Source organism: Phocoena phocoena, chromosome 20, assembly GCF_963924675.1.
Source record: "Phocoena phocoena chromosome 20, mPhoPho1.1, whole genome shotgun sequence".
NCBI lineage: Eukaryota > Metazoa > Chordata > Mammalia > Artiodactyla > Phocoenidae > Phocoena > Phocoena phocoena.
Genome location: NC_089238.1, coordinates 46,028,782 through 46,054,550, shown reverse-complemented (window position 1 = coordinate 46,054,550; position 25,769 = coordinate 46,028,782). Strand labels below are relative to the sequence as shown.

At 53.2% G+C, this 25,769-nt stretch overlaps 1 protein-coding gene and 1 non-coding gene across 2 annotated transcripts in view; both read right to left on the bottom strand.

Annotated features, from left to right (window-relative positions):
* VAC14 (VAC14 component of PIKFYVE complex) overlaps positions 1–25,769 on the bottom strand; it is a 97,915-nt gene that overhangs the window by 59,066 nt on the left and 13,080 nt on the right. The window contains exons 4-12 of the mRNA XM_065898714.1: positions 24,987–25,049; positions 24,340–24,447; positions 23,681–23,790; positions 23,287–23,393; positions 22,155–22,289; positions 21,537–21,689; positions 15,441–15,504; positions 7,729–7,873; positions 7,435–7,500 (exon numbers count right to left, since the gene is read on the bottom strand). Coding sequence (XP_065754786.1) covers positions 7,435–7,500; positions 7,729–7,873; positions 15,441–15,504; positions 21,537–21,689; positions 22,155–22,289; positions 23,287–23,393; positions 23,681–23,790; positions 24,340–24,447; positions 24,987–25,049 — 951 coding nt within the window. The remainder of the gene's footprint in view (positions 1–7,434; positions 7,501–7,728; positions 7,874–15,440; positions 15,505–21,536; positions 21,690–22,154; positions 22,290–23,286; positions 23,394–23,680; positions 23,791–24,339; positions 24,448–24,986; positions 25,050–25,769) is intronic.
* Positions 20,477–20,547, bottom strand: TRNAG-GCC (transfer RNA glycine (anticodon GCC)). The gene has a single exon. It is a non-coding gene; the product is annotated as a tRNA-Gly (tRNA).

The following is a 25,769-nucleotide window of genomic DNA, read 5'->3' as shown; positions in this document are numbered from 1 at the left end:
TTTTGGAGAGTGGATGGAATGAAAATTGGAGTGAAATAAAAACTGAGGCAAGGATATGAGAAGGAAAAACAAGCCCCATTCTTACAGAAGACTGTCCACTTTTGAGCAGGCTGCATTAGTATTCCAGGCAGTGGAGTCAGGACCACACAAAGTCAGAGCTGGAAGGGACTAACACGATCCAGTCCAACCGCAATTTAGGGAGGGAAATGGAGGTGAGGAGATGCCGTGGACTTGCCCGGTCCCACGGGGAGAGTGGGCAGCGTGGAGCAGAGGCCTGTCCTCCTGCTCTCCACCCAGGCTGCTTCCACACCGCCCCTCAGCCGTCCCTGCCACTGGCCCATTCCTTCTGGATGGGGCCGTGGGTGGGTGAGCAGCCCCGGGGCAGCCCAATGGGGCAGGTCAAAGTCAAGTGTGTCCAGACTGAAGAATAAAGTGCACCCCATCCCGGCGGCACTCCCGCTGTGCAGCGAGGTCAGACCTCCTGCGGGGTTTTAGATGTTCTGCAATCAGACAGAGCTGACTTCCAATTCTGGCTCCTGGCAGTGTGACCTTGGGCAAGTTATCGTCCTCACGCCTGAACTTCGTCTTATGTCAAACTGGGGATAATGAAAACCACTCCAAGATCACCAGGCAGATTCCTTAAGGCAACAGATGTGATGCACTCTGACCAGAGCAACTACTCCATAAACTGGTTTCTGCCTCTCCTTCTCCTAGACACGTGGCGTCCGGCACACAGTAACCAGCACGGTTTCCAAAGGACGCCAGTGCTGGGGGCGTCGGACAGGCCATCACTGGCTCTCTAAGCTGCTGTCAATTACAGGGGCCTCTAAATAAGTGGCAGCCCTCATTTCTGGGGCAGACACTGAGGGATGGCCAATTTCCAACAGAAGGCCCTCCTTCCCGAGGGCAGGAGAGCACAGCCTGTCATGCTGGAATGTGAGTCAGAAGAGGAACCCATGGGGACTGGCGCCTCCCCACCACCCACAGGGCACAGCTCTTGGGTTTGGGGCCTCCCCCAATGCGGAAGGTTCTGTTGCCACCAACTAAATCCCTTTACAGCAGAGAGATGAATCCCTGGGCCCAACTGGCCGACCCCACCAGACCATAGTGACAAGGGCTCCTGGGGAGAGGAAAAGTTGAGGGAGTGCTTTTGTGGACCAGGTAGGATGAGGGATGGAGAGGGAAAGGGACATGATGCGACAGCACGGCTGCCGCTTCCCGAGGCAGAAGAAGTCAAAGGCAGCCTCGCTCCAAGTCTGCGCCGGGGGACTGGGCTCAGACCTCCAGTCAGCAGCAGCAGCGGCAACAGTCACAGCACAATCCCAGAGCCACTCTGCCCATCCCTTATACCGGCCTCGGCCCGTTTCTCTTTGGGGCGACTCAGTGTAGCCCCGCAGAGCTCTCTCTTTTGAGAGATTTGAGAACCTCTCCCGCTCCATTTCTCCTGGGAGCTGGACCATGAAAACAAATGAAATCCTCTCCCTGTCCCCCAAAGCCCACCACCCTCAAATATAGTCGTGTCTGTTCCCTGATAACACCCCTGCTGGTGAGGGTCCGAGTGCCCCGAGACAGAGTGGGTTGATGGGCCAAGTCTCGCACTAGAGAGAAGAGCTGACGGCCCCCCCTTCCCTCAGCAGAGGGTGGGGCAGCTCTTGCACTCCCGCCCACGGGTCTGGACACTTCTGGGATGTACCATGGGGTAAAGGACAGGAAAGGCACTGGGCTACTCTGGACTGGGGTACATCACTGTTCCCATGGGGGACTTTAAGTACCTTTGTTAGATGCCCCCAGATCACTTCTTAGACCCGTCTAACTATCCCCCCATTATTCTGGCCTCCTAGTCATGGCTGTATGTCCCACTGGGTGTGACAGCCAGACCACACTTTCCATGCAGTTAATGGATTCCGGAGTTAGAAACTCTACCACTGCCGTGAGTAATGCCCTCACTAACCTACCTTCCAAATTTTCTAGAATTTGAACACATAAGCCATAAACTCCCATCCACAATTTCTCTTCATAGTTGCTTTGCAACTAGGGGAGGGGAAAGAGGGGGGGACTTCTCCTGGATTGAGAATGTCTGCTCTAAGGTGTTAGGGACACCCCAGCTCCGAGATGTTGAGAAGCCTCTGGGAGGCTGCCTCTGGTGGCCCCAGGAGGTGTGCCCCTCTGGATCTCAATGGCATCAGCAAGAAGCTGTGGCAGTGAGAGGCCCCAGTGCAGGTCCTCTGCTGCAGATGGCATTTCTCCTCCTTCCCTTGGACCCGGGGCAGCCAGCTGGGAGCCCCTCCACCGGCAACACTGCAACACAGCCCACTGACGATGGGCTCCCTGCTCTGGGCAGCGCTATCTCAGGGCTGCTGGGGGGCTGATAGAGGGGGAGGAAGCACAGCCTTCCTCTTGGTTTTTCTGTGACCTGGAAATGGACGATGAACCCCCAACAGCCCCACCTACTCTGCAAAGGGCCTGTGTGGTCCTAGAGACAGGCAGGGAAACAGGACAGAGACCTGCTTCCATTCCAGCTTCTGCTGCTGAAACTGAGGCAGGAAGGACGTGGGGCAAACGTGGAGCCCACCTTCCTGATTTCAGTGTGTGTCTCTGCCATTTTCACAGAAATTATAACCAGCGTCGGAGGAGCTAACGTTTACCACGTGTTTACATGTGCTGTGTCCTGTGCTGAGCATTTGACATTCTCGATCTCATTTAATCCTCACAACAACCTGGGTGGGTGGTTCCACCATTACTTTCGGTTTTCAGATAAGAAAAGTGGGCTCAGAGAGGCTATGTAATTTGCTCAAGGGCAACCAACTTTGTTTTTGGCCCCGCCATGCGGCATGGGGAATCTTAGTTCCCGACTAGGGATAGAACCTGTGCCCCCTACAGTGGAAGCGCAGAATCCTAACCAACTGGACTGCCAGGGAATCCCCCAACCAACTATTAAGTGGCAGAGTCAGGACCAGACTCCTGGACAGCCTGGCCACCGGGCTGCACTGTCACTCGGGAAAAAATATTACCGGAAAGGAATGCCCCTCAAAGTCACAACAAAATTTTAAATACTGAAAGTAAACTTCATAATGAATAAGACCTACAAAAAAGACCTCGAAGCTTTACAAGATGACTCAAATGGGGACAAGCCCTGCTCCTGGGCAGAAGAGTTCAACAGAGCGAAATGCCAATTTCCCCTGAAGAACTTGGGGTGATGCACAGGTTGTTAGGAAGGGCCAGGATCGGACCAGGAGTTTTACTCTGTCCCCTTAAACAGTGGTCTATGAGGCATGTCCAGACATCATGGCCCTTTGCGCAGGCTGGAGCGGTTAGGCTCTTGCCCATGGTCCATGGTGAGGAGGGGTTAGAGCGCCTGTGATTCGAGCTCAGGTCTGGTGGCTGGCTGTCTGGGATGCTACATTCCCTTGGAGGGGTACCAGACATCCTTCCAGGTCTCTTCTGAGACTGAGACTTTTTATTTTTAATTCTACATATTTCTTTCTTTAAAATAGATTTTAGTTTTTTGAGAAGTTTTAGGTTCACAGCAATACTGAGCAGAAGGTACAGAGATTTCCCACATACCTCCTGCCCTTGCATGCGCACAGCCTCCCCCTTATCAGTCTTCCTCACCATGGCAGAGCATCTGTTACGATCGATGAACCTACACTGACACATCAATATCCCCCGAAGTCCATAGCTGACATGAGGGTCCACTCATGGTGTTGTACATTCTGTGGGTTTGGACACATGTATAATGACACGTACCCACCATTACCCCCTGAGGATTTTTTTTTTTTTTGGCTGTGCCGCATGGCATCTTAGTTCCCTGACCAGGGATTGAACCCACAGCCCCTGCAGTGGAAGCGAGGAGTCTTAGCCACTGGACTGCCAGGGAAGTCCTCCCCCCACCCGCTGAGGATTTTAAATCCAGGTTAGGAGGCAAGTTGTGCTTGAGAGTAAGATGAGGATGAGGAATCACCGAGCCACCCCTCCCCCCACCCCCTTGCAACTGAGCCAGCCGCACCACCAGGAACATGGAGAAGACCTGTCCTCTGGGGGCTCACGGACAGAGCCCGCCCCGGCAGCTGCAGGCTCGGGAGGCAGCCGACAACTGGCATCTTCCGGGCAGGGGAAGAAGCAGCCCCACCTCCCACCAGGGTCCAGCAGGAAGCTCTGTGCACGTGCCATGCATTCTGCGCTGTTGAATCGGGGTTGCATTTTCACTTAAAAACAAGTCATTGGATCTCCAGCTAATGGGAGGATTTCTACTCTAGTGCCAAGAATATTAATTTGACACCTGCAAATTCTTTCTGACAAAAGGGATTTTCAGATAAAGTCTGCAAGGAGCAGGCGGTACTGAGGAAACAGCCGCTTCTCCTGAATAAGGTAAAGCAGAGACGACCTGAGGATGCCAGGTGGGTGTGGATGGACTACCAAGCTGCCAGTGGGGCGGGGGAAGGGTGTGGACTACCAAGCTGCCACTGGAGCAGGGGGAAGGGGAGGCGGACAGAGAAACAACGGCACACAAGACACCCCAGTGAGGCCACGTGCCAAGGGGACTGCATGGTGGTGGGGGGCAGAGCTAGGTCTCTAAGGCTCTGCCCCTCCCTGTGCCCAGCTTTTGCATCATTAGCACTTGGGTACACTCTGTCCCCCGGGGGCCAGTGGCTCTCACCAAGGGTGGTGGGCACGTGGGTGTATCACAATCATACATGATAAATGGAATGTCCCCGATATACAAAGAGCTCCTATAAACCAATAAGAAAAGCGGACAAAGGGTCAGGGGGCTGAGGGAGAACTTTTTCAGAATACACACACCCCTCTCCACACCAGACTGAGAGAACTCTTCTCAAGAACTTGTGGAACAAGAGAAGAAGGCATATGGGGATGACGATATGACTAAACACGAGCTGGGGTTCCGATGTGGGCGGTCAGGGCCGCAGGTGGTGAAACACGGGCATGGTGGTTAGGCGACTAAGAGGACGGGCTTTGGAGTCAAACAGATCCGGTTCTGAGTTTGGCTCCACCACGCCCCGGCTGTGTGCAACTTAACCTCACCTCGCTCGGCCGTGTTTTCTGAACTGTAAAATGAAATGATAACAGTATTTCCCCCACAGAACTGTTGAACCTTCTCTAGATACAACAGCGAAGGGGTCTAAGCACAGTTCCTGGCACTGTAACGACCTCACACAAGTCAGCTGTTACAAATGGGCTAAACTGTGTCTTGAGGCCCCAGGCTGGATGTACGGCCCTGCGTAGGGTGGGCCACAGTTACATTCCATCAGCGAGGGGGCTCTGTGAAGCCCTCCCTAGGAAGGGGCCCCTCCCCACCAATCTGTGGTCCAACTTGACTAGATGGCCTTTCAGGGTCTTGCACCCCAGGGAGCTCCAATCTGAGATCAGGGCTGTACCTGGAAGTATTGGGATATTCTCACAGACAGCACTTCCTAGATACCCTGGAAAGGAAGCTCACTTCAGGAGAAGAGGGACTTTGTCTTGTTCATGGCTGTATTTCCACTGCCAAGTACACTGTACCCTCTCAAGGTCACCAGATTCAGTGGGGGACATTTGGGGACGTGATTCTGGTGAAGAACCAGGATGCGGCAAAACCACAACTCGCCACTGATACTGAGGTCCCTAAATCTTACCTCCCCTGGAGAGATGGGAAAGCAGGGACGTTGACGGCTGTTAGAGGAGCACCCTCCCGCCTCACCCCACTCCGGTCACTGTCCCCAGGAGCAGCTGCAATCCCCTCCCCACCGGAGGCCCACAAGATGGGCCCCAAAGCCCCACAACACCTGGCACTTCAGCAAATCGAGCTCCCACAGCCGCAACCTGAACAGAGCTGTTTCATGGACTGCGTCTCCTCCGGCTCCCTTCAAATGCACACGCACGCAAAGACCGATCGCGAGCAAAGAAGGCTGCATGGGCTTAAACGACTCCATTTAAAGGACTGAAAACTCAGCTGCTTCCACTGCAGTACTCGGGAAGGAACCAATCAGCAAAGCTATTCTCTCCCTTTTTGTATTGAAATGAGGGCCGTGACTGTGCAGTGAGTCAGTCCTAACTCAGGCAGAACTGGGCCACGTCCACCTGGGCCTCACACTGCAGCGGTGGTGGGGGAAAAAGGGGGTGGTGGCGTGTGTGTGCACAGGCGTGTGTGCGGTGGACAGGCAGGAGGGGACACGGGCAGACTCCCAGACCACCTGCTTTGAGTTTTCTGGAAGTGCAGAGTCCCTGAGAGGACCTAGAGGTGGACACCTGCCCGTCTGCATCTCTCTTCAGCTCAGGTTCAGGGAAGCAAAGTCAGGCTGCAGGACAGCTTCCCTGGGCTCCACACAAGCCTGGTACCAGCCCGGGAAGGACCAAGGTGCCTCCTGCCACGGGAAGTCATGAGCCACGTCCCTCTCCCTCTTTCTCCCACCGCGCCAGCCCGTCTGCTCTTCGTTCCCGCTGGGCAGCTGGGAGGTCTGCAGGTGCGCGCGAGCCTGCTGCCTCACCGAGCCCACAGCTGCCCGGAGCCCCGAGGAGGGAAGAAGAGGGGAGGGAGGGGCGGGTCAAGGCGCGGGCCGCCAGCGGCCAACACAGAGCCTGGAGCTGGTACTGGCGGAGGGAAGGGATGCTACCCCGGCAAATGGCAACACCCAACTACAAATCCTGCCCCTTGGCTGGGAAGCAGGGGAGTCCTGGTGAGGAAGTCCACGCAACAGAACGCTGCTGGGAATGGCGTGGGGAGAGGTGCGGCTGGAGGAGCCCCTCCCCCACATGGCCAGATGCAGGGTCCTGCTCCCCCTGCCCCACTCTGAGACACCCCCCCCAACCTGGGGTTACTCCTGCTGCCTGGGACGGGGCCAGCCTCTCCCTTTAACTTTCGGTGACCCCAATAAACGCAAAGCTTCAGGGTCCGATTTCAAACTAGAGGTCAAAATGGAGTCCAGCTGAAACGAATCACAACTGACGCTCCTTGAGTGCTTAGCGGGTGCCCAGCACAGCACCCGGCATTTTTCGTGGGTCATTTCGTTCTCATAACCCCGTGTGCTGTTACTACCCCGTCGGACAGAGAAGGAAACTGAGGTGCGGAGCCGGGCAGTGACTTGCCCTAGTTTGGGCAGCTAGGCGGGATGGACCTTGCCCTTGGGCTCCCCATCACCACTCTCCACGGCCTTCCAGGGACAAGGAGCTCCCCGCCGGACTGGTTTCCTCGCCAGTGCCCTGACCCAGCGCTCTCTTCAGAAGGGCCCACGAAGACAGCGTCCTTATTCCCAAAGCTGAGGGCAGTAAACAGCTTTTCCCTTAATGGATGCACCTCACCAGGTAGGAGGAATAGGGTGATTTCAGGGGTGTTGATTTACGAGAACAACAACAACAAAATGAGCACCCCTCAGCTACACAATCCCATCAAAAGGAGAGGCTGGCAGCCGGGGCACAGAGGAGGGGGCACTGGTGACCTACCTCGTCGGATTCATCTGATAACGTCTGGAGTAGGGTAGGGAAGAGGCTGTCTGTGTGCCGGAACATCTGGAGAGAGCAGAGAAGCAGGGACCCACGTGAGCTCCCCCACTGCAGGGAGCACCTCCCAAACCCCCCTCAAGACACCGAGGGCTCCTCAGGCATCTGCCACCTCTCTCCTGGTCACGGTTTCTCCAGAACTGCAACGACCAAAATCCTACCAAGCACGGGCAGGCCCTCAAACTCCACCCAGAAGCAGCCGCGTGGCTTGCAGGGCTGAGGGGCCCGGGGGCTCACCTTCCGGGGGGTCTTGATGTAGAGGTGGTAGAGCCACTTGAGGACAGCGATCCTGGTCATCATCCCGATGGCCATGTTGCTGAGGTGGCAGCTCAGAACCTGCACAATCCCGTCGAGGTGGAGGGTGACGGGGGCCCTCTCAGTGCTGCGGGTGAGACCAGGAAGGAGCCAGGTTGAAGCCCATCAGGCCCCCGCCCCTAGAGCTGCAGACGCACCCTGGCCCCGCACACTGAGAGACGCACGCTCAGCCCGCTGTCCTGGGGCAGTGGCAGAGGGCACACACCGCGCAAAGCGCTCAGAGGGCCCCTCTCCCTCCGCTCCCCTCCTCCCTCTCCAAGGTAGGAGCTCCAGCAACCACGTCTGGGGAGGAAAGCCGTTCTGCCGGGCAGCCACCCGCTTCCCCTTCTTCTCTTTCCAGCACTAGCAGGCTTGTACCAGAGAAAACCTCTCTGATATCAAAGAGCTCTGCCCTAGCAGACCTCATGGTTGAAAGACTGTTTAGCGCCCTTAGGGCATTACGTCCAGACCCTTTGTTGATAAAACAAAACCACCATGTCCAGAGAGTCCAGGGGATGGCCCTGGTAACACCCCTTAAATCCAACAGGTCCTTCACCAGGCACCCAAAGAACACTTCTCCTGTGAGGACAGGGATCGTGGCTCTTTGCCTCGTCACACTCCAGGGCACTCAGCACCACGTTTGACCTGGTTGAGAGGCCTTGAGAGCTGCCTGTGAAGCTGTAACATTCTTGTTTGAGTCGGGGAAGAGGTGACACAGCCTCAGCCTACAGAATGGAGCTTGTTCAGGATGCCTTTGCTCCAGTGGGGCACAGGCTCCCCGCTTCCCTAGCCCAAAGCCCTGCTGGTCTCCAGGCAGAGAAAAGTCCCGCCAAGCAGCCCCAGGAAGGTTGGGTGCTGCTGGGACACTGACACTTAGCCCTCTGCCCAAAGCACGGTGTCCAGGCATTGGCCAGGGTAGTCGGGGATGGGGACGGCAAGGACAGAGGGCCTTAGGATGTCAGGCAGGGGCTCCTTTCCCCTCCGACGCAGGACACTATCGCTCGCCTGTACAAAACGGCCTTTCATGGTATTTCCAGGCTGCTCAATTATTCATTTGCATCAGGAACTCGATGCCTGTGCTTTCCCAATTCGCCTGCAGACTTCCTGAAGCTCATCTGAAGTGAATTCCTACCGGGCATGATCTTAGCTCTGTTAAGTGCTAAACGAAACTGCTGTTTAATACAGTTTGATGATTCCCCATGGTGCTCGTTTCGGGGGTGCAAGTGGGCACTTCTATCCTCTGGTGGTTAGAGGGGCTGGGTGTGTGAGTGACGCGACCCAGCAGACCTGAGCCTCTGGGTGGGGCTGCCACTGAGATCTCCCCAAGAGCCATACGTCTGGAAGTTCTGGGGTCTTTCGTAGCCTAAGACAGATGGGGAAACTCCCCCACAGACAGACAAGTCCAGGGTGGCAAATGCAGCCTCCCGGACAATCTCTTAATCTCTCTCACACTCACTGTCCGACAGAAACATAATGCGAGTCACATATAGAATTTTATGCTTTTCGGTTTTATATTAAAAAGTAGAAAGAAAACAGGTGAAATTAATTTTAGTGATATATGGTAATTAACCCAATATACCCCAAATGTCACTTCAACACAGAATCAATATAAATATCAATATATAGATTAGTAATAAAGCACATTATATTCTTTTCATGTCCGGAGTCTTTTAAACCCAGTGTGTCTTTCATGCCCTCAGCACCCTCAGCTCAGATGGACCACGGCGCACACACTGGGCAGCACATGTGGCAGGCTCTGCAGGGGCAGGCTGGCAGGCCATCCCAGGGCTTCCCAAGCATTTTCTTTTCTTCTCTGACAATTTCCTAGACACTCCTCTCCCTCCTCCGATGGCCAGGATTTACTGTCTAATCTCCAAGTTCCTCTTTTCCCCATAGCACTGGCCTCCTACTGAGCACCTTCTGGGGTGCTCTGTAAGCTCTTCTCCTTGGGTGGGCAGGAACTTGGAGATTAGTGTCTCCATGGCTGGAGACACTTCAGATGCCTACCTGCAGCCCAAGGCCTTAACAAAGCGAGCTCGGAAAGCAGTGGGGAATGAACGGAAGCCCCTTCCCTGCCTGCTCTCTCCTGACCCCGTGAACCCAAGGTCTGCAGTGAGTCCCTCTCCACAGCAGGAGCTGCCACATGGGGCCCAGGGTGCCATGAGTGCCCCATGTCTGGCAGGTCGCTGCCCCATTCTTAGCTGAAACAGCCCTCAGGAGGGAGGCCTGGGGGACTCAGGGCTGCACTGACCTAGCACAGCTGTGTCCTGCTGGTGGGGAGGAAGGCAGTGCCAAACCCAGCTCCCCCATCCACCCTGCAGTTCAGGCCCAGTGGGGTGTATGAACCTTGCTGGGGTAGGGGAGACAAGATGACACACGGCTCTGATAGCAGTGATGACGGCGATGGCACTCAAAACGATGATTACTCGTGTCCTGCATAAATACTCTGTGCGAGGCGTCAAGCTGAGCTCTACCTGCACGGCCGACTCACTTCCCTCGAGGGCCCTACGCCAGCAGCAATGCTGTTCCCATTCTGGAGACGAGGGAATCAGAGCACAGAGACGTTAAGTAACCTCTCCACGTTACACAGCTGGGGAGTGGCGGAGCTGGCAACTTGAACGCGAGCATCCGAGTCCAGAGTGGCCTCACCCACTGCATGGCACTGGCTCCTAATGGGCCGCACTCAGGAGAGTCCACGGCAGCACCATTTCCGCGCGAGAGAGGACACTGGGGAAGCCTGGTGCTGATCTGTGTTTGGAGTGGGGGGCGCTCCAAATCCAAGTGGCCCAAATAGGATCCCGAGATGCCAAGGATAGACAGTCGCTCGGCCAGCCGGGCTCCTTAACTCACAGTGGTCCCGAGATGCTCCTGGCCAGCTGAGCATCTCTACTGAGGGCAGAAATCGATGCCCGTTATGGCATCTCCCTCAGGTGGCGCTCTGTTGGGGCCAAATAACAAAGGAAGGATTTCATGGAGCTGGTGTATAAACTGGCAGCACTGTGTGTGCTAACAGTCTCCGACTTTCCCCACAGCAGCCCTCCCCAGACACGGGTACCTTTGGACTGATGGTGAGGCAGGGGTCAGCTTCAAACAACCAAGAACTTCATGGCTGAAAGAGGCCCCATGGTTCATGTAGACCATGCACAGATGCACAGATGGTCAAAGTCCTTTGATGCACAGATGAGGCAGTATGGGGCCTGTCCGAGGCCATGAGGCATGGAGAACTCACTCCCTCAGCTGGAGACGCTCTCCCTGGCTCCCACTTCCCTTGGCTGGCTGGAGGTGAAGGCCATGGTAAGCAGGCACGGCCCAGGGCACCAGGGAAAGGGAGGATAGATGATCCTGCCCGCCTCTGAGGGGACAGCTCTCAGCTGCTACGCCGGGTGGGCTGTGTGTGCTGGGCTCCGCGCGTGCTCGGTGGGAAGCCAGGACTCTGGAACCTGGGCCCCTCCTAGAGCGGGCACGCTGCACCCTGTGCTCAGCTCCTGAGCTGCTGGGCTGGAGCCGGAGGTGCGCTCCCTCTGCCCTGGTTTACTTTACCCAGAAAGAACAGAACGGAGCTCACTCACAGTTTAAAACACATTTCTGCACCGGTTCCAAAATGTCTAGACTAGTCACTCTTGAGGGCTTTTGAGTTATTTCAAAGTGTCTCCAAAACTCCATTTTCACGGAGCATTTTCTCATAAAGCATCTCATAATGAAGGTCTTACAAGTATATGTACTACGACTTCTAAATGAATGGTGCTACTGTGGCTATTAAAATATTGATTTATTGAATACGGCTTCTGATACTTCTAATACATCGTGATAAAATCCAGCGCTTCTCTCTGGGAAGCAGCACTTTATTTCTGTAACATCTAACCCTTGATGGCACTCATATGTTACGGCTCTAATCAAATTAGAACAAAGGTAAATCTAAAAGGGAACTGTTGCTGAATTCAAAGTTGTTTTTTATAAAAGATCTTTACTAATTCTTTCAATCAGCAGGTGCTATAAGTTGGGAAGCACTGATTTCTAGATCTTTCTGCTTGCCTTATGCAGCCAGCTATACCAGAAGACCCATACTAAATGTCCCCGATGACACTGGTCCTCAGCGAGGCCCAGGGCTTCAGAGTAGAAGCTTGTGCCCATGGCAATGCCTGTCTGGGGCTCCTGTATCAGGTCACAGGCCAACATGCAAAGCTCCAGCAACTCTCCAACTGTGACTAATGAAGCTGAAATGCGTGGGCCTGGGGGTCAGACAGACTTACTAGCCTGAATTCCAAGCTCGTCACTAGCTAGCTGAACAACTTTGGGCAAGAAGTTAACCTCTCTGGGCCCGTATCCTCACTTGTAAAATGGGGATAATGACAAGGTTCTTGTAATAATAATTGTAGCTGAAGTGTGTAAAGTGCTGTCTGTGGGTGAGGCACCATTCTGTGCTCTTTACATGCTTTGACTCCTTTAAGCTCCATATACTACTACAGGATGAGCAGATCATCACACCCAGTTTACAGATGAGGAAACGGAGGCAGGGAGAGGTTAAGCTGCTTGCCCAGGGCCACACCGCCAGGCATGGTGAAGTCAGGATGTGCGCTCAGGCAGTGGGATTCCACGGCTCAGAGGATTCACGGTGATGAAGAATGTGCCTGGTGCACATAGCAGCATTAGACAGGGAGAGAAGGAAGGGGAGGGACAGAGAGAAAGAGGTGTATACTATTCTTCCTTAACCCTTCCCTCAGCTGCAAGCACGCTGCCTCCATCCTTCTTCCCCTGTCCTCCTAAGGAGTCCGGTTGCCAGCTCCGTATGCATTTCTCATACTCCTGGAGGGTGGAGGAACCCAGCCTCCGGTACCTGGAGCCCTTCCTCACTACGATGACCTCGTAGCCCCTGCTCATTCAGATGGCTCTCCCCTGTGGCTACTGTTCACCCGGGGCCGCCTGGGGCTTTCCCAGCATCTTGGGACAGAGGGGACATGAGGAGGAAGAAGAGGCTTATGCTCTTGGGTTGTCAGTTACTCTCCCTGTGTTTAGGGCCAAGTGAGGATTTAGAGATTAAAAAAAAAGGTCTGGGGTGCAAGAATTGGCTTCGAGGAGATCCCTGAACCCCTGAAAGTGTATTTAGAGTTTTGTGAATAAGGGAGAAGGCCCAGAGCTTTCATCAGATCGAGTGTCACCTCGCTGACAGTGTTCTGCCAGGGGGGGATGCTTCTCTGCCATGGGAGGGGACCCCAATTGGGCTGCTGCCCTAGGCTGGCCTGAACTTAGTGAAAGTGGCACCCGCGGGCAGTGCCCTGGGCGAGCGGCGCATCTGGAAAACCACAGGGTGGGTTATGTTTCTCGGTGTCCCTGGAAGATGCCATCTTGCCCAAGCTCAGTCCCCCTCTGGCAGCACCAACTGGTGGAAGTAGGCACCCCACCCTCCTGTCCTCAGCTGCCGTCTCCAGTGGGTGGGGGGCCGGGCTCAGGTTCCACGACTCTGAAGGCCGCCCCCCTCTCTGGCATAGCTAGTGACTCAGATCGGCAGCTGCCGCGAGGAGACCTCCGTTCGAGGGAAACAAAGCACTAGATAACTCGTTCTCACTTGGTTTTTTAATTTCAAAGACAGGACTGGTGTTTGCTGCTGAACAACGGGTATAAATCAAGGCACTGGTTCCAGCCAGGTGGTTCCCGGCTGCAGCACAGGAACCAAGGCCTCCTTCAGGCGAACGGGCCACCGCCTCCCGCGTGACGGAGGTCTCTGCTCCTCCTGGACCTCCCCAGCCCCCAAGGAGCATGATCATCCCCTCCCTGTGGCCTAGATTAGGGACAAGTCTGCAAGAGGCCCTTCTGTTGCCAGTTTTGGCCCCCTCCCTCACCGACCCTCCCCGGCGCCGCCAGAGGGGCTTCTAAACCACAGGTCTGCCCCCCTCACTCCCAGGGCCCTCAGAACTAAAGCAATTCCTCTACGGGACAGGCCAGTCCCCCTGCATCTCCATCCAGACCTCTCCCCCGAGTTCTGGAATCCAATATCCAAAGCTGCTTCCTTAAACGCTCCTGGGGGATGCTCAGAGCCGCCTGGAACCCAGCTCTCGATGGGCCCGCTCACACACCCGTCCCTCCTTCCGCCCCTGCTTGGGAAATGATACCACGATGCCCTGATCTGGCTCAAGCCCCAAATCTAGAAGTTCTTCTTTCCCTCATTTTCCTCCTCTCATGCCATCCCATCCCTCGGCAATTCCTGTCAATTCTACCTTCAAAACAGATCTCAAATCTATCAACTTCCTCCACATTCTGCCACCTCTTCAGTCTGAGCCTCTATCCCGTCTGACCGGGATGTGGCGGTGGCCCCCTGACCGGTCTGCACCCACCCGAGTCCCTCCTAAATCCATTCTCCACACAACAGCCCCGACCTCCTGTCCCTCCTCAGCCCTAAAGTGGAGATAATGCTACTACTGACCCCACGGGATTTAAACGTCAGCAAAACCTAACGACGCAACACAAAGCGTTGGGCACAGCCGGGCCCCGGAAGCCCTCCCGGAGCGCTCATGGTTGTCAGCCAGTGTTCCAGCGAGCCTCAGCTGGGGTGCCAACGCTTGCCCCCAACACCGTCTGAGCCCTCAGCAAAACCACCACTACCCTTACTTCTCTGCCTCCCCAGTGGAGAACCTCAAGATCAGGGACCACATTCAGGGGCCATATCTTTATCTTGGAAACTGCAGGGCTGAACACAGGCTCTGGACGTGTGTGATGACTGGCTAAAAACACATAAATGAACAGTGTTTATTGGCTTGCTTGAACAATGTGGGAGAGGTCTTAGGAACAGTCCACATTTATAGTCAGTACTCACTTTGAAAACACCCACAAGGTCCTTAGAGATAAGAATAAAGAAATGATATAAAAGGAGAAAAGATCCTAAGGGTCTGAGGAGAAGAGAGTCTCTTGGGGTTGAGTGTATATTTTCTCTTCATGAGTGACCCGTTCCCCCAGGGTCCACATTCAATGTTGAATTCAGAGGGAAGAAACCCCTTATAGGAGAACCTCCATCTATTCCAACCCCACAGCCAATCCTTCCCAAGGAAAAAGTGACATGGGGCAAGTCCAGGGGACGCAGACAGGGACAGAATGGTGATGATTCCCTCCCAGGGCAATGTCATCATCCTGCAGAGCATGGCGGGGGCTGGCGAGGAAGAGGATTACGTCGCTGCGCCATTACAGCCTGCACTGCCCCCATGTGGAAGGCTGCACCATTACAGCCGACCTGGCACCGGGGAAAGGACCGCTCTTGCATCCCAGCCTATGCACCCTCCCTGCCTGTGCTCTGGACTCTCCTTGAACGGCATTTCCCTGCTCAGTCTCATCAGCCTCGCGTTATCCTGGACAAGCGAAAGGTGCTGGGCAAAGGCATCTGCGAGCGTCTCCCTGTGGTCATCATGCATTAGCTACACTCTTACAACTTGTATTTACTCACCTCAAACAGCTTCTAATCCCTCCCAAGAGGCCATGTGTCCATCAGAACCGGGTTGGGTGGGCTTTCTTAATATCCTTCGGACTCCCTCATCAGGCACTTCCTGTGTCCCACAAGTAGCGGCCCCAAGCAAAGTCTGCCTCAGGGCTTTGCTGCAGTCTCCTGCACCCAGGGAAGATGGAGGCTGCTCACTTTCCACAAACAGCTCTGGCCAGAACAAACCACTTACCTGGCTGGAGTGAAGACACTGATGCCGCTACTGAAGCTGGAGTCACAAGAACCATCGGGCCCTCCTGGGGAAAGAAAGGGGAACAAGGCACCATGAGAAAAGCTGTTGGAGTCTTCCAAATGAACAAGACCCCTGTCACAAGGACACACAGACCCTCTAGTCCCCCACACCTTGATTCTGGCTCTTGGAAAGGGATGTAACTCTGGAGCCCTGAAGACCCAATGCCTATTCATTCCCCAAAGCTTTTGGACAGTACCCATGCTTGTAGGTTTTTAGGCACAGTGACCTCTCAAGGAGGGGCTCTCCAGGGCTGAACATATCTGGGAAATCTCAGAAGGTGTTGCTGGTTCAAGGACCATGGATGTTAAAAGTGACTTCTGGAACACTCAACATCATAAGCCATCAGGGAAATGTAAATCAAAAGCCCAATGAGATACCATTTCACACCCACCAGGTGGCTAAAACAAAAAAGACAGATATTAGTAGCAAGTGAGTGAGAATGTGGAGAAGCTGGAACCCTTGTACATTGCTGGTGGGAATGTGAAATGGTGCAGCTGCTTTGCAAAACAGTCTGGCAGCTCCTCAAAAGGCTCCAAACAGTTAGTTACCATATGGCCCAGCCAGTCCACTCCTAGAGACATGAAAACTTACGTCCACATCCAAAACTTGTACACCATGCTCACAGCAGCACTATTCACAACAGCCATAAAGTGGAAACAATCCAAATGTCTATCAAATGAATGGATAAACAAAATGTGTTGGAGCCCATACAATGGACTATTATTTGGCAATAAAAAGGAAGTACTGATCATGCTACATGGATGGATCTTGAAAACATTATGGTAAATGAAAGAAAGCAGTCACAAAGGATCACATTTTGATCCCATTTATATGAAATGTCTAGAATAGGCAGATCTATATAGACAGAAAGTAGATTAGAGGTTGCTGAGGACTAGAGGAGACAAGGGTGTGATGGCCATTTTCATAAATTAAAAAAAAAAAACCTTTTAAGATAATTTTAGATTTACAGAAAAGTTGCAAAAATAGTATAGAATTCTCGAGATTCTTCATCTAGCTGCCCCTAATATTAGTATTGTACAAACCCATAGCTCAATTATCAAACAGGAAAGTAGCATTGATAGTTTTACTAACTAAACTACAGACCTAATCCAATTTCACCACTCATGTCCTTTGTTCCAGGATCAAATCCGGAACCCTGCATTGCATTTAGTTCTCCTGTCTCCTTGGTCCCCTCCAATCTGTGATAGCTCCTCAGTCTTTCCATATCTTTCATGAACATGCTTTTGAAACCCTTGGTCAGTTACTCTGTAGAACATCTCTCCATTTGGGCCTGTCTCATGACTAGGCTAAGGCTATGCATTTTTGGAAAAATGCTACTGCCTTCTCAGTACATCAAATCAGGGGTACATGATGTCTATCTTTCTCTTTGCTGGTGACGTTAACCCTATTACCCAATTTATGGTAGTGCCTACCAGGTTTCTCCCCTGTAAAGTTACTATTTTCTTTTTGTAATGAATAAATATCTTGCAGAAGATACTTAAGACTAGACAAATATCCAGTTTTTTCCCCTCAAACATTCCCCCACTGTTTTTATCATCCATCAGTGGATGTTGCCTACAATTAGTACTATGGAGTTTGACTAATGGTGATTTTCTATATTCCTCTTTCCTTCTACATTTATTAACTGGAATTCTTCTATACAGAAGAACTATTCCTACTCCGTCATTTACCTATCTATTCATCCATCCATCCATTCATTCATTTATATCATCACTGACCCATACATATTTATTTTATTCTGTGGGTTACACATTAAAACTATCATTATTTATATTGTTTTTCAAATGGTACCAGCCCTGGCCTCCTAAAAGTTTTAAATTATACAAGTAACACATAGTTTTACACTAAAAATTCCTAACACAACAAGGCAAAGCCCCCTTCTCTCTCATTTATTTATTTATTTATTTGGCTGTGTTGGGTCTTTGTTGCTGCACGCGGGCTTTCTCTAGTTGTGGCGATCGGGGTCTACTCTTAGTTGCGGTGCGCGGGCTTCTCATTGCAGTGGCTTCTCTTGTTGCAGAGCACAGGCTCTAGGCGTGCAGGCTTCAGTAGTTGTGGCACGTGGGCTCAGTAGTTGTGGCTCATGGGCTCTAGAGCGCAGGCTCAGTAGTTGTGGCGCACGGGCTTAGTTGCTCCGTGGCATGTGGGATCTTCCTGGACAAGGGCTCGAACCCGTGTCCCCTGCGTTGGCAGGTGGATTCTTAACCACTGTGCCACCAGGGAAGTCCCCGCCTTCTCTCTTTAACCTTCAATCTTACTTTATGGGCAGGTAACTCACTAATTTACTTGTTAGGCAAAGGTCCCTCTCGTCTTTTCCCAGTCTTACTTTTTGTTTTGTAAACATAAATGGGATCAGAGTCTATCTTCTGCAACTTGCTTTTTTCACTTCCTACTGTGTCTTCAAGCTGCGCCACTCCAGTTGTAGACTATGGATGTCCAAAGTCCCCCAGTAAAGGGGGCCTTGAGTTCCACGCTGAACAGAAAAGCTCCGAGCTGCCGCCTGTCCCCTCTGGTCCCAGAGGCCCTCTGTGGGACATGGCACAGCCCAGAGCGGGCAGGAGTAGCTGTGGGCGCCAGCTGGGCCTGCTGAGCTGCCTGCCGTCCACCTGAACAGGCCTGGGGAAAGGTGAGGAGGATATGCGGGGTAGCCTGGGTGGGCCAGCTGGGAGCAGCAGCTGGGGCTCCCTGCCACTGGTGGCCTCCCTCTCTCCTGCCTTTTGGAAACACACGCATTTATAGATGAAATGATAGGATGTCAGAAACCGGCTTCAAATTGACTTCGATTATTTCCTAATATTCACTCTTAGATCTCACCTGTGCTTCCTTCCACATGGGTGTGGGCACTTCTCCAGGATCCATTAGAGGGGGTTGCTGCGGGGGAGGGTCAGGCACCTGCTGCTTTAATAGCTGTCGCCAAGCTGCCCTTTAGGAATGTTCTCCTGAGCAGTCATCCCCCGCACCCACCCAAAGCCTCACACTGGGATATTAGTAATCTTTCAAGTGTTTGCCAAGTTGATGAGTAAAAATGAGACACTGTTTTACTCTGCAATTCTGGGATACCCAGGCAAACTGAGCATCTTTGGTTGCCCTTTTGTATCAATTCCCAGACTCAGGAGCCCCTGGGCCTGGGTTTGAGCCTGACTTTCCAACTCATTCACTGTGTGACCTTTGGCAGGTCACTTGCCTTTGCCCCCATTTCCTCACCTGTATAATGTGCTAACGCCACTGCCTGCACCAGAGGCTTGTTAGGACAGTAAAGGAGCCTAACACTTGTTAAGATGAAAAACCTGACCCACATTTATATTTATTTCCTAAGGATAAATTCTTAAATGTTATGATACACACTGCCAAATGTATCTACCAGACAACGTATTTAATGTATTTACTCTCCACCTTCCAGTAGGAACGTCTGTTTTTTCCAAAATCTCTCCAGGGAATGTGTATTTCTCTTATAACCAGAGTTAAAAATGAGGGTGGGGTTAGGGGAGAGTGGAAGCGAAGGAGAAAGAGAAGATCCAGTTCAAATAACCTCCACGAAGCCCGGCCTGGTGCCCCCAGTCCTCTGCGACCACATCCGCTGTCACATGATCACTCCTCTGAGGACCTGTCCCTGAACTCCTTGCAGGCAGGTCCTGGGTCTGATTCACTTACATGTGCAGTGTCCAAAGAGGGTGCTGATACACGCAGTCCCATCAAAGCTTTGCAAATGGGTGGATTCCATTTCATGCTCACCCACGGAGGTCACCAGTCTTCTACTGGAAACCGTGTTTATAGATCTGCTCCTCAGTCACCACATAAAGTTCCACCCCTGACCCTCTCCGATCCCTCACTTGGGACCCATCAGGGGCCCATTACCACCTGGGCAAAGCTGATGATTAAAAGATAACGGGAGCAAAAGCCCTGCCCCTGACAACCTTGCTAAGTAGTGGGTCTCATTATAAACAGACATTAAAACAACTTGACACTAAAGCACCTGCTATTGGGAGCGTGTGGCCTATGCCGTGTGCTAAGAGCTTTACATGCAAAAATCTCTGAAACTCACAACCACACATAGGTTCGGTGTTATCACTGTTGCCCTATTCAATGAATAAGGAAGCTAAGGCATAGAAAGGCCAAGTGGCTTGTCCAAGGGCAACAGATATGAAGTCAGCGGGGCCAGGATGCACAGGCGGGCAGTTCTGACTGTGGACTCCAGTTTGTGACACCTGAGATAATCAGGGGACGTCATGGAGGGGAACTGGGAGGATGCATCAAACGCCTAGGAACTCAGAATCGGAGAAAGGATACTGCACTGTGGACCCCCCAAGCAGCAGGGCAAAGGGGGAGCCAGAGCAAGTGGAGGGGGCTGGGAGCAGTGTGACACGAACAAGGGCCTGCCCTGCCTGAAGCCTCGTGGTGAGGGGAGAGGGAGAAGCACGTGCATGTGCAAGCGTGTGTGTGCGTGTGCTCACGTGCAGAGGGCCTGGCTGAAGGGCCTCACTGTGGGGCTTGCCCGGAGGTGTGCAGTGGAGAACGCGGTGTGCTGTGGGACACACAACGCAGGCTGAGTCGGGGACAGGGGCACTAGAGGAGGGAAACCAGACAGGAGGTTCCTGCCTTTGCCAGGCTGGAAGAGTGGCACAGGGTCAGAGTGAGAGTAAGCAGGAGGGCTGGATGAACGCGTGGATTGAGGAACTAAACCCTGACTCTCTTGGATTGCTGGTACCTTCGTAAAGTGGTGGTTAGTTACAAGCTGAGCGCGTCTGGAGTGGATGTGGAGCCCCAGAGTTAGCTGCGGCCATCTCTGGCAACTACTATAAAGTGAGCTCTGCATCTGCTGAAGTGCTGTTTATGAGGCAGTAAAACCTGAAAGCAAGCTGCCTGAATGTATCCTGATTTAGGATAAGATTCTCCTGAGCCGGGAGCTGTTTTTAGGAATGTTTAGGAAAACTGTCTAAATAAAAGGTTAAATGAGCTGCATTGGCCGGGAATCGAACCCGGGCCTCCCGCGTGGCAGGCGAGAATTCTACCACTGAACCACCAGTGCTCCAGCTGAATGCCGCTCTGCCCGCAGCTGTTTTGCTGCTCTGGCACACAGTGGCACTGGCACGGCTGTAACCTGACACCTCAGATGGTCCAGCATGGAATGCTGCTCCATTCTGCTGGCCAAACCCATGGGAGGAGGCCCATGGGGCACACATGCCTGACATTCTGCTCCGATGAAAGGCAACAGGGGAAAAGGCTTTAGAAATTCTTTTGGCTTCTGGGGGGCAGGTTCCAGGCCGCAGTCTGTTAGCCTTAACGACCGGAGTAGTTTCTGCATCAATTTACTCTTTGGCTGACTCTGGAAAGGAGAACATCACTCCAGAGCTGATTGGTGACATCTCAGTGACGACAGAGGCCCAAGAGATTAGAAAAGTCTAGAGTTCTAGAAAACATTTAGAGTCAAACTCCAGACTCCAATCGGCATAAAAGTGGTTTTCTTCATGTTAAGGATAAACAAGACGTTAATGTTAAAGGAGTTTGAAGGAGAGCAGAATTCCCAAGGACCAAATAAACCACAGCTGGAGCTTCCTTAACCCTCCCACCCTGAGAATGACTGGCACAGGAAAGGCAGCCAGCTTCCGAGTCACTGGATGTCTACTGCCAAGACTCAAGTGAACCCTGTAGACTGTACTCCTGCCACGCTCCAAACCTTTCTACATCGACTATAGCTGAACCCAGAAAAAGAGTAAAGAAAGCATTAATGCTCTTTGAGGCAGAAAGGGTGAAGAGCTATGGGTTCTGGAGGCAGACTGCCAGGGTTCAAAGCTGCCAGACCGCCAGATCCTGGCGGTGGTACTTATCTTCCCTGCGCCCATCTGTAGAATGAAGGTAACAGCAGTTCCCACCTCACTGGGCTGTTATTGGAATCAGGAGTTAAGATATGGAAAGCAGCCCTGGTTGGCTGAGTGAGGCCCCAGGTCAGGTTCTACAACCTCTGGGTCCCCGTGGCCCTCCCTGGGAGGTGAGGGGCAGGAGGCAGAGACCACTTACCACTGGCGGTTCCCTCCTGCTTTGCCAACGAGTCATCAGGGTTGGGTTCTGCCTGCTTCTGAACCACTGGCTTGGGCTCGTCGGGCTCGTCGTCCTCGGGGGTGACCAGCTTCATCAGGCTCTGGTTGCACACGTTGGCCACCTCCTTGATGCCTGAGTCCACTGATGTAAGGAGCAGCCTGATCCAGGGGTATGTTAGTGGGCAGACAGGTAGGCTGAACTGAGTCCCTGTTCTCCCTGCCACGCTGGGGTCCCCGCAAGAAGCTCCTATGTCTCCTCACAGGGGCCCTTCCTGGTGGACCTCTCATCAACAGGATTTCTTCCACCCAATGCGGGGCAGTGTGAGCTCAAAGACTTGGCACCTTGGGACCTGCGAGAGCCTCTCCAGATCTGTAAGTAACCAGGTGAGGTTTGGGGATGGCGGCATTAGCGCCACGTCCCTAGTGCTGCCCTGGCTCTCCCTGTCCACGTTCAGCTCCACCTCTTGCTGCTTCGATGCCTGGGGAAATGTGGAGATATGATGGATCCTAAGGGAGCCCCCATCCCCCACTCCAGGGTCCTGCAACTTTATGGCCCCCTTTGGGGCTGCTCGTTTCCTCTCTCCAGAGTGAAGGATACTCTTCTTGCGGTCATCGTAGGCCAGGCAGGGCAAGACAGCAGTCAGGATCCCAGAGGAGTAGGGCAGCATCACCCGGCCGGCCAGCTGGATGAACTCCCGCATCCAGCACATGGCTGTCAGCTGGATCAGGTCGTCTGGAAGGAGAATTGGTGTGTTCCAGGGGGTCCGCATGAGCAGCCAGAGCGCCCCTCCCACTGACCATGTCCACAAATGGGACTGGAGAACCGGAGGGCACCTGAGGGCTGGCACAGCTTCGAGCCTCACGAATACTCTCGCCCTTGCTTTTTCCTTCCAAAGGAATATACAGGTACCAGGGTGACATGGAATTACAACCCTGTGGCTGATTGTAAGAGTAGCCACAATTCTCTATCCCCCCTGTGTCCACTACCCTGTAATGGGGCTCTGTGGCTTCTCTCATCAAGAGCTGGAGTTTACTTCCCCCGTCCCGGTATCTGGGCCAGCCCTGCTATTTTGTCCAAGAGAAGGTGGTAGAAATGATGGTGTGCCTGGTTCAAGCCTAGGCCTTAGAGGCCTTGCTGACGTCTATCATGCCTCTCGGAATCCACTGATGCCACGTGAATGCACCTGGGCTAACCCACTGGATGATGAGACACCTGGAACGACTGTTCCTGTTGCCACACGTGACAGCTGGCAATAGCCAGACATGAGTGACACCACTGACCATGAGTAACACCTCAGCCGACCCTCCAGTTGACTGTAGGCACATGACTGAGCCCAGCTGAGCCTGGCCCAGGGGAGCAGGGCCACCCAGCTGACCCGAAGACTCAGGACAATACCAAGGGACTGCTATGTGAAGTAACTGCATTTTGTGGTGGCTTGATACTCAGTAGAAGCAGAGAGATACACGACCCCAATCTCCAAGCATTTCAATCACAGTGCTAATGGCAAGCTTGCCAGCAAGAAGGCCTCCAGATCTGACTCCCCTCTAGGGTCAGACCAAGTGAAAGGGCCTCCATGTTGACAGAATCAGAATCTCTCCCACAAGGACCCACCGCTCCAGGACCCACTGTCACACTGATTCACACTCCCACGAGGACTCTCTCTGAGATGGGGAGACAGAAAGGTGCTTCAGAGGAGGTGGTGGTGGCCTTGGGGCCTTTACACACTCACCCGTGGTCTGGCAGTGGATCACCAGGATGTTGGCCATCTCAGCAAACTTAACACTGGAGGGGTTCTTTTTAATTTCCTTCAAGAATTCTCCAAGGACCACCTCACACCTACCAATGAGCAAAGGAGAAAGGAGACAGCTCATGCAGCCAGAGCCAGAGGAGCCTCCACCAGTGGTGCCATTTCTGCTGTGCTCTGTGGGACACACTTGTCAGATGGACATTTTTCCGAGGCTGGGGGTGGATGATCTCCTAGCTCCTCAAAGCAGGAAGCACACAAGCCAGGAAGAGGACGGTGAATTTCGTGCTCTCCTGCCGCCGCCTGTCTGTTGGGTGTGGGGTACGCGTACATGCCGAGGGGCCCCTGCAGCCACCTGCCCCTCTCCTCCTCCACTCACATTTTCCGAATCTCTTTGCCGTTGTCGCCCAGGATCTGGAAGAGTCCATCCAGGATCTCTGGCAAATAATCCAGCAGGTTAATGTCTGGCACGGACTCCAGAACCAGGATCTGCCCCAGGGGAGGAAACCATCAGGGAAAGTCACCAGCCAGAGAACCTGCATCTCCTCGCCCATCCTCCGGACTGCCCAGTGAGAAGGGGCCCTGCTGAGGCACCTTTTCACGGCACTGCGGGTGTCCCACGGAGGAGCGGGTGCTAGTAGCTGTTGTTTCTGTTCAATGGGCAGGGGAATGGCAATTTAACCCCAGGGTAGTTCAGATGCCCGGGGGCGGGGGGTGCGGGAGGGAACCCATGGGAAAGGTGGGCAAGGCTAGAAGAGGTGTGACAGCTGGAGGAGCACAGCTGGCTTCAAAGGTAAATCTGGGTGTTTCCGGAGACAAGGAAGGAACCACATCCTCTTCAGAGGCAAACGTGATGGGCTTTGGGGGCAAAGCCGAATACATGTGTTTTCGGATTATCTGGTGTCATTGGCTCCTAGAGGGATAACAGTGAGGCATCCCCGCAGCCACAGGAAGTGCCCAGGTGAGCCAGAGAGCAGACCTCACTCAACTAGAGGCTCCTTACAGCTGGAGAAGGAGTGTCGCGGGGCCGGACCTTACCCAGGAGATGATGAACTGCCGGGCGTACTGGTTGTTGGAATAAATCCTCTCCCGCAACAAGGGGATGAAGCCCACCAGGTCGAACTTGTTGCTCTCCGTCACGATGTCCTGTGGGTCAAAGGCATGAGAGCTGCCTGCTGGGGTCGGGGGCTGCCTGACCTGGCTGAATCCCCGGCCCAGGCTGGCTCCAGGGGTCAGGCGGACACAGAGGAAGATGACGGAGCCTGAGTCAGGCAGGAGAGGGCCCCGGAGCATCCCTCCTCACACAGGCCGAAGGACCAGCAGAAAGGATGCACTGAAAGCAGGAATCAAGGTCGAGAGAACTAATCAAAAGGCAAAACCCTGCATCTCTGTGGTCTGGCTCGAATGCCCTGGTGAGCTGAGCATAAACTGCCCCTGTCACTGGGGGCAGGGTGGGGTCAGCATGAGGGGCCATTAGGGGGACAGAATGGTTCTGTATTTTGATTCTGCTGTTGACATAACTCTATACTCTCATCATAGAGCTGTACACTATTCCATTAACTATATGTAAATGAAAAAAATTTTTTTTAATTACGAAGAGCATCCCAATGATAGAATTTATAAGCTGTACAGACAGATGGAGGAAACAGATGCTAAAAATAAGAGTGGGGACCAAGTACAAGTACCTTTAAGAGGCGGTCTAGGAGCTCAGAGCCGCTCTTCACATTGGGGTCTGGGTCAGCAGCCAACTATGAGAGAGACAGAGGTGGAGAGAGGGTCACTGTCAATATATAAGACAAGGAATCCACTGAAGTCCAACAGCAAAGGCCTTGGGGCAGCCTGAACATCGCATAGGCACCTCTCTCAGTGCACAGATGCAAGACAGGCAGGGGAGGCAAGGGGGTAAAGCAGAACTTGGCAATGCTGCCGAGATGTGGCAGACCCCCGTTCTGCTCAGGGACCGCTGGGACCTGCTGCCACCAGTCAGGTGGTTGCTTCCCGTTGGCCTTCCTCAGGGCTTTCCAATCTTACAATGCTGGGTCCTCTCTCCACTCCTGGAGGAGGGGACGGATCAGCTGTGAGGCTAATCCTCTAGAAACGACTTCAGGGAGGAGAACTCCATGACGATGAGAGAGGTGCCGATGAGCTATCAGGGAACCCAAAGCCTTTCTAAGCAGAGCTTTTTCTAGAGCTTATGGGCTACGCTCTCCTTGCAGGGGAAATACAGTCTGTACTATGAAATCACCACCTTCACCTTCTATAAGGGAGGTCAGTGCTCTCAAATGACTGTTTTTTCCCCTCCAATTTGTGGTGGACTGATGCTTTTGTAAAATGCACTAAAGATAAATTAATAGAGGTGTGGGGGAAAAACAAACAAATATTTACAAGCCCATCTAAAAATATATCATTAGATTGAACAGACAACAAGCACCCCTGGCAGTATGTGCTTATCTGCTCCCCTTGCATCT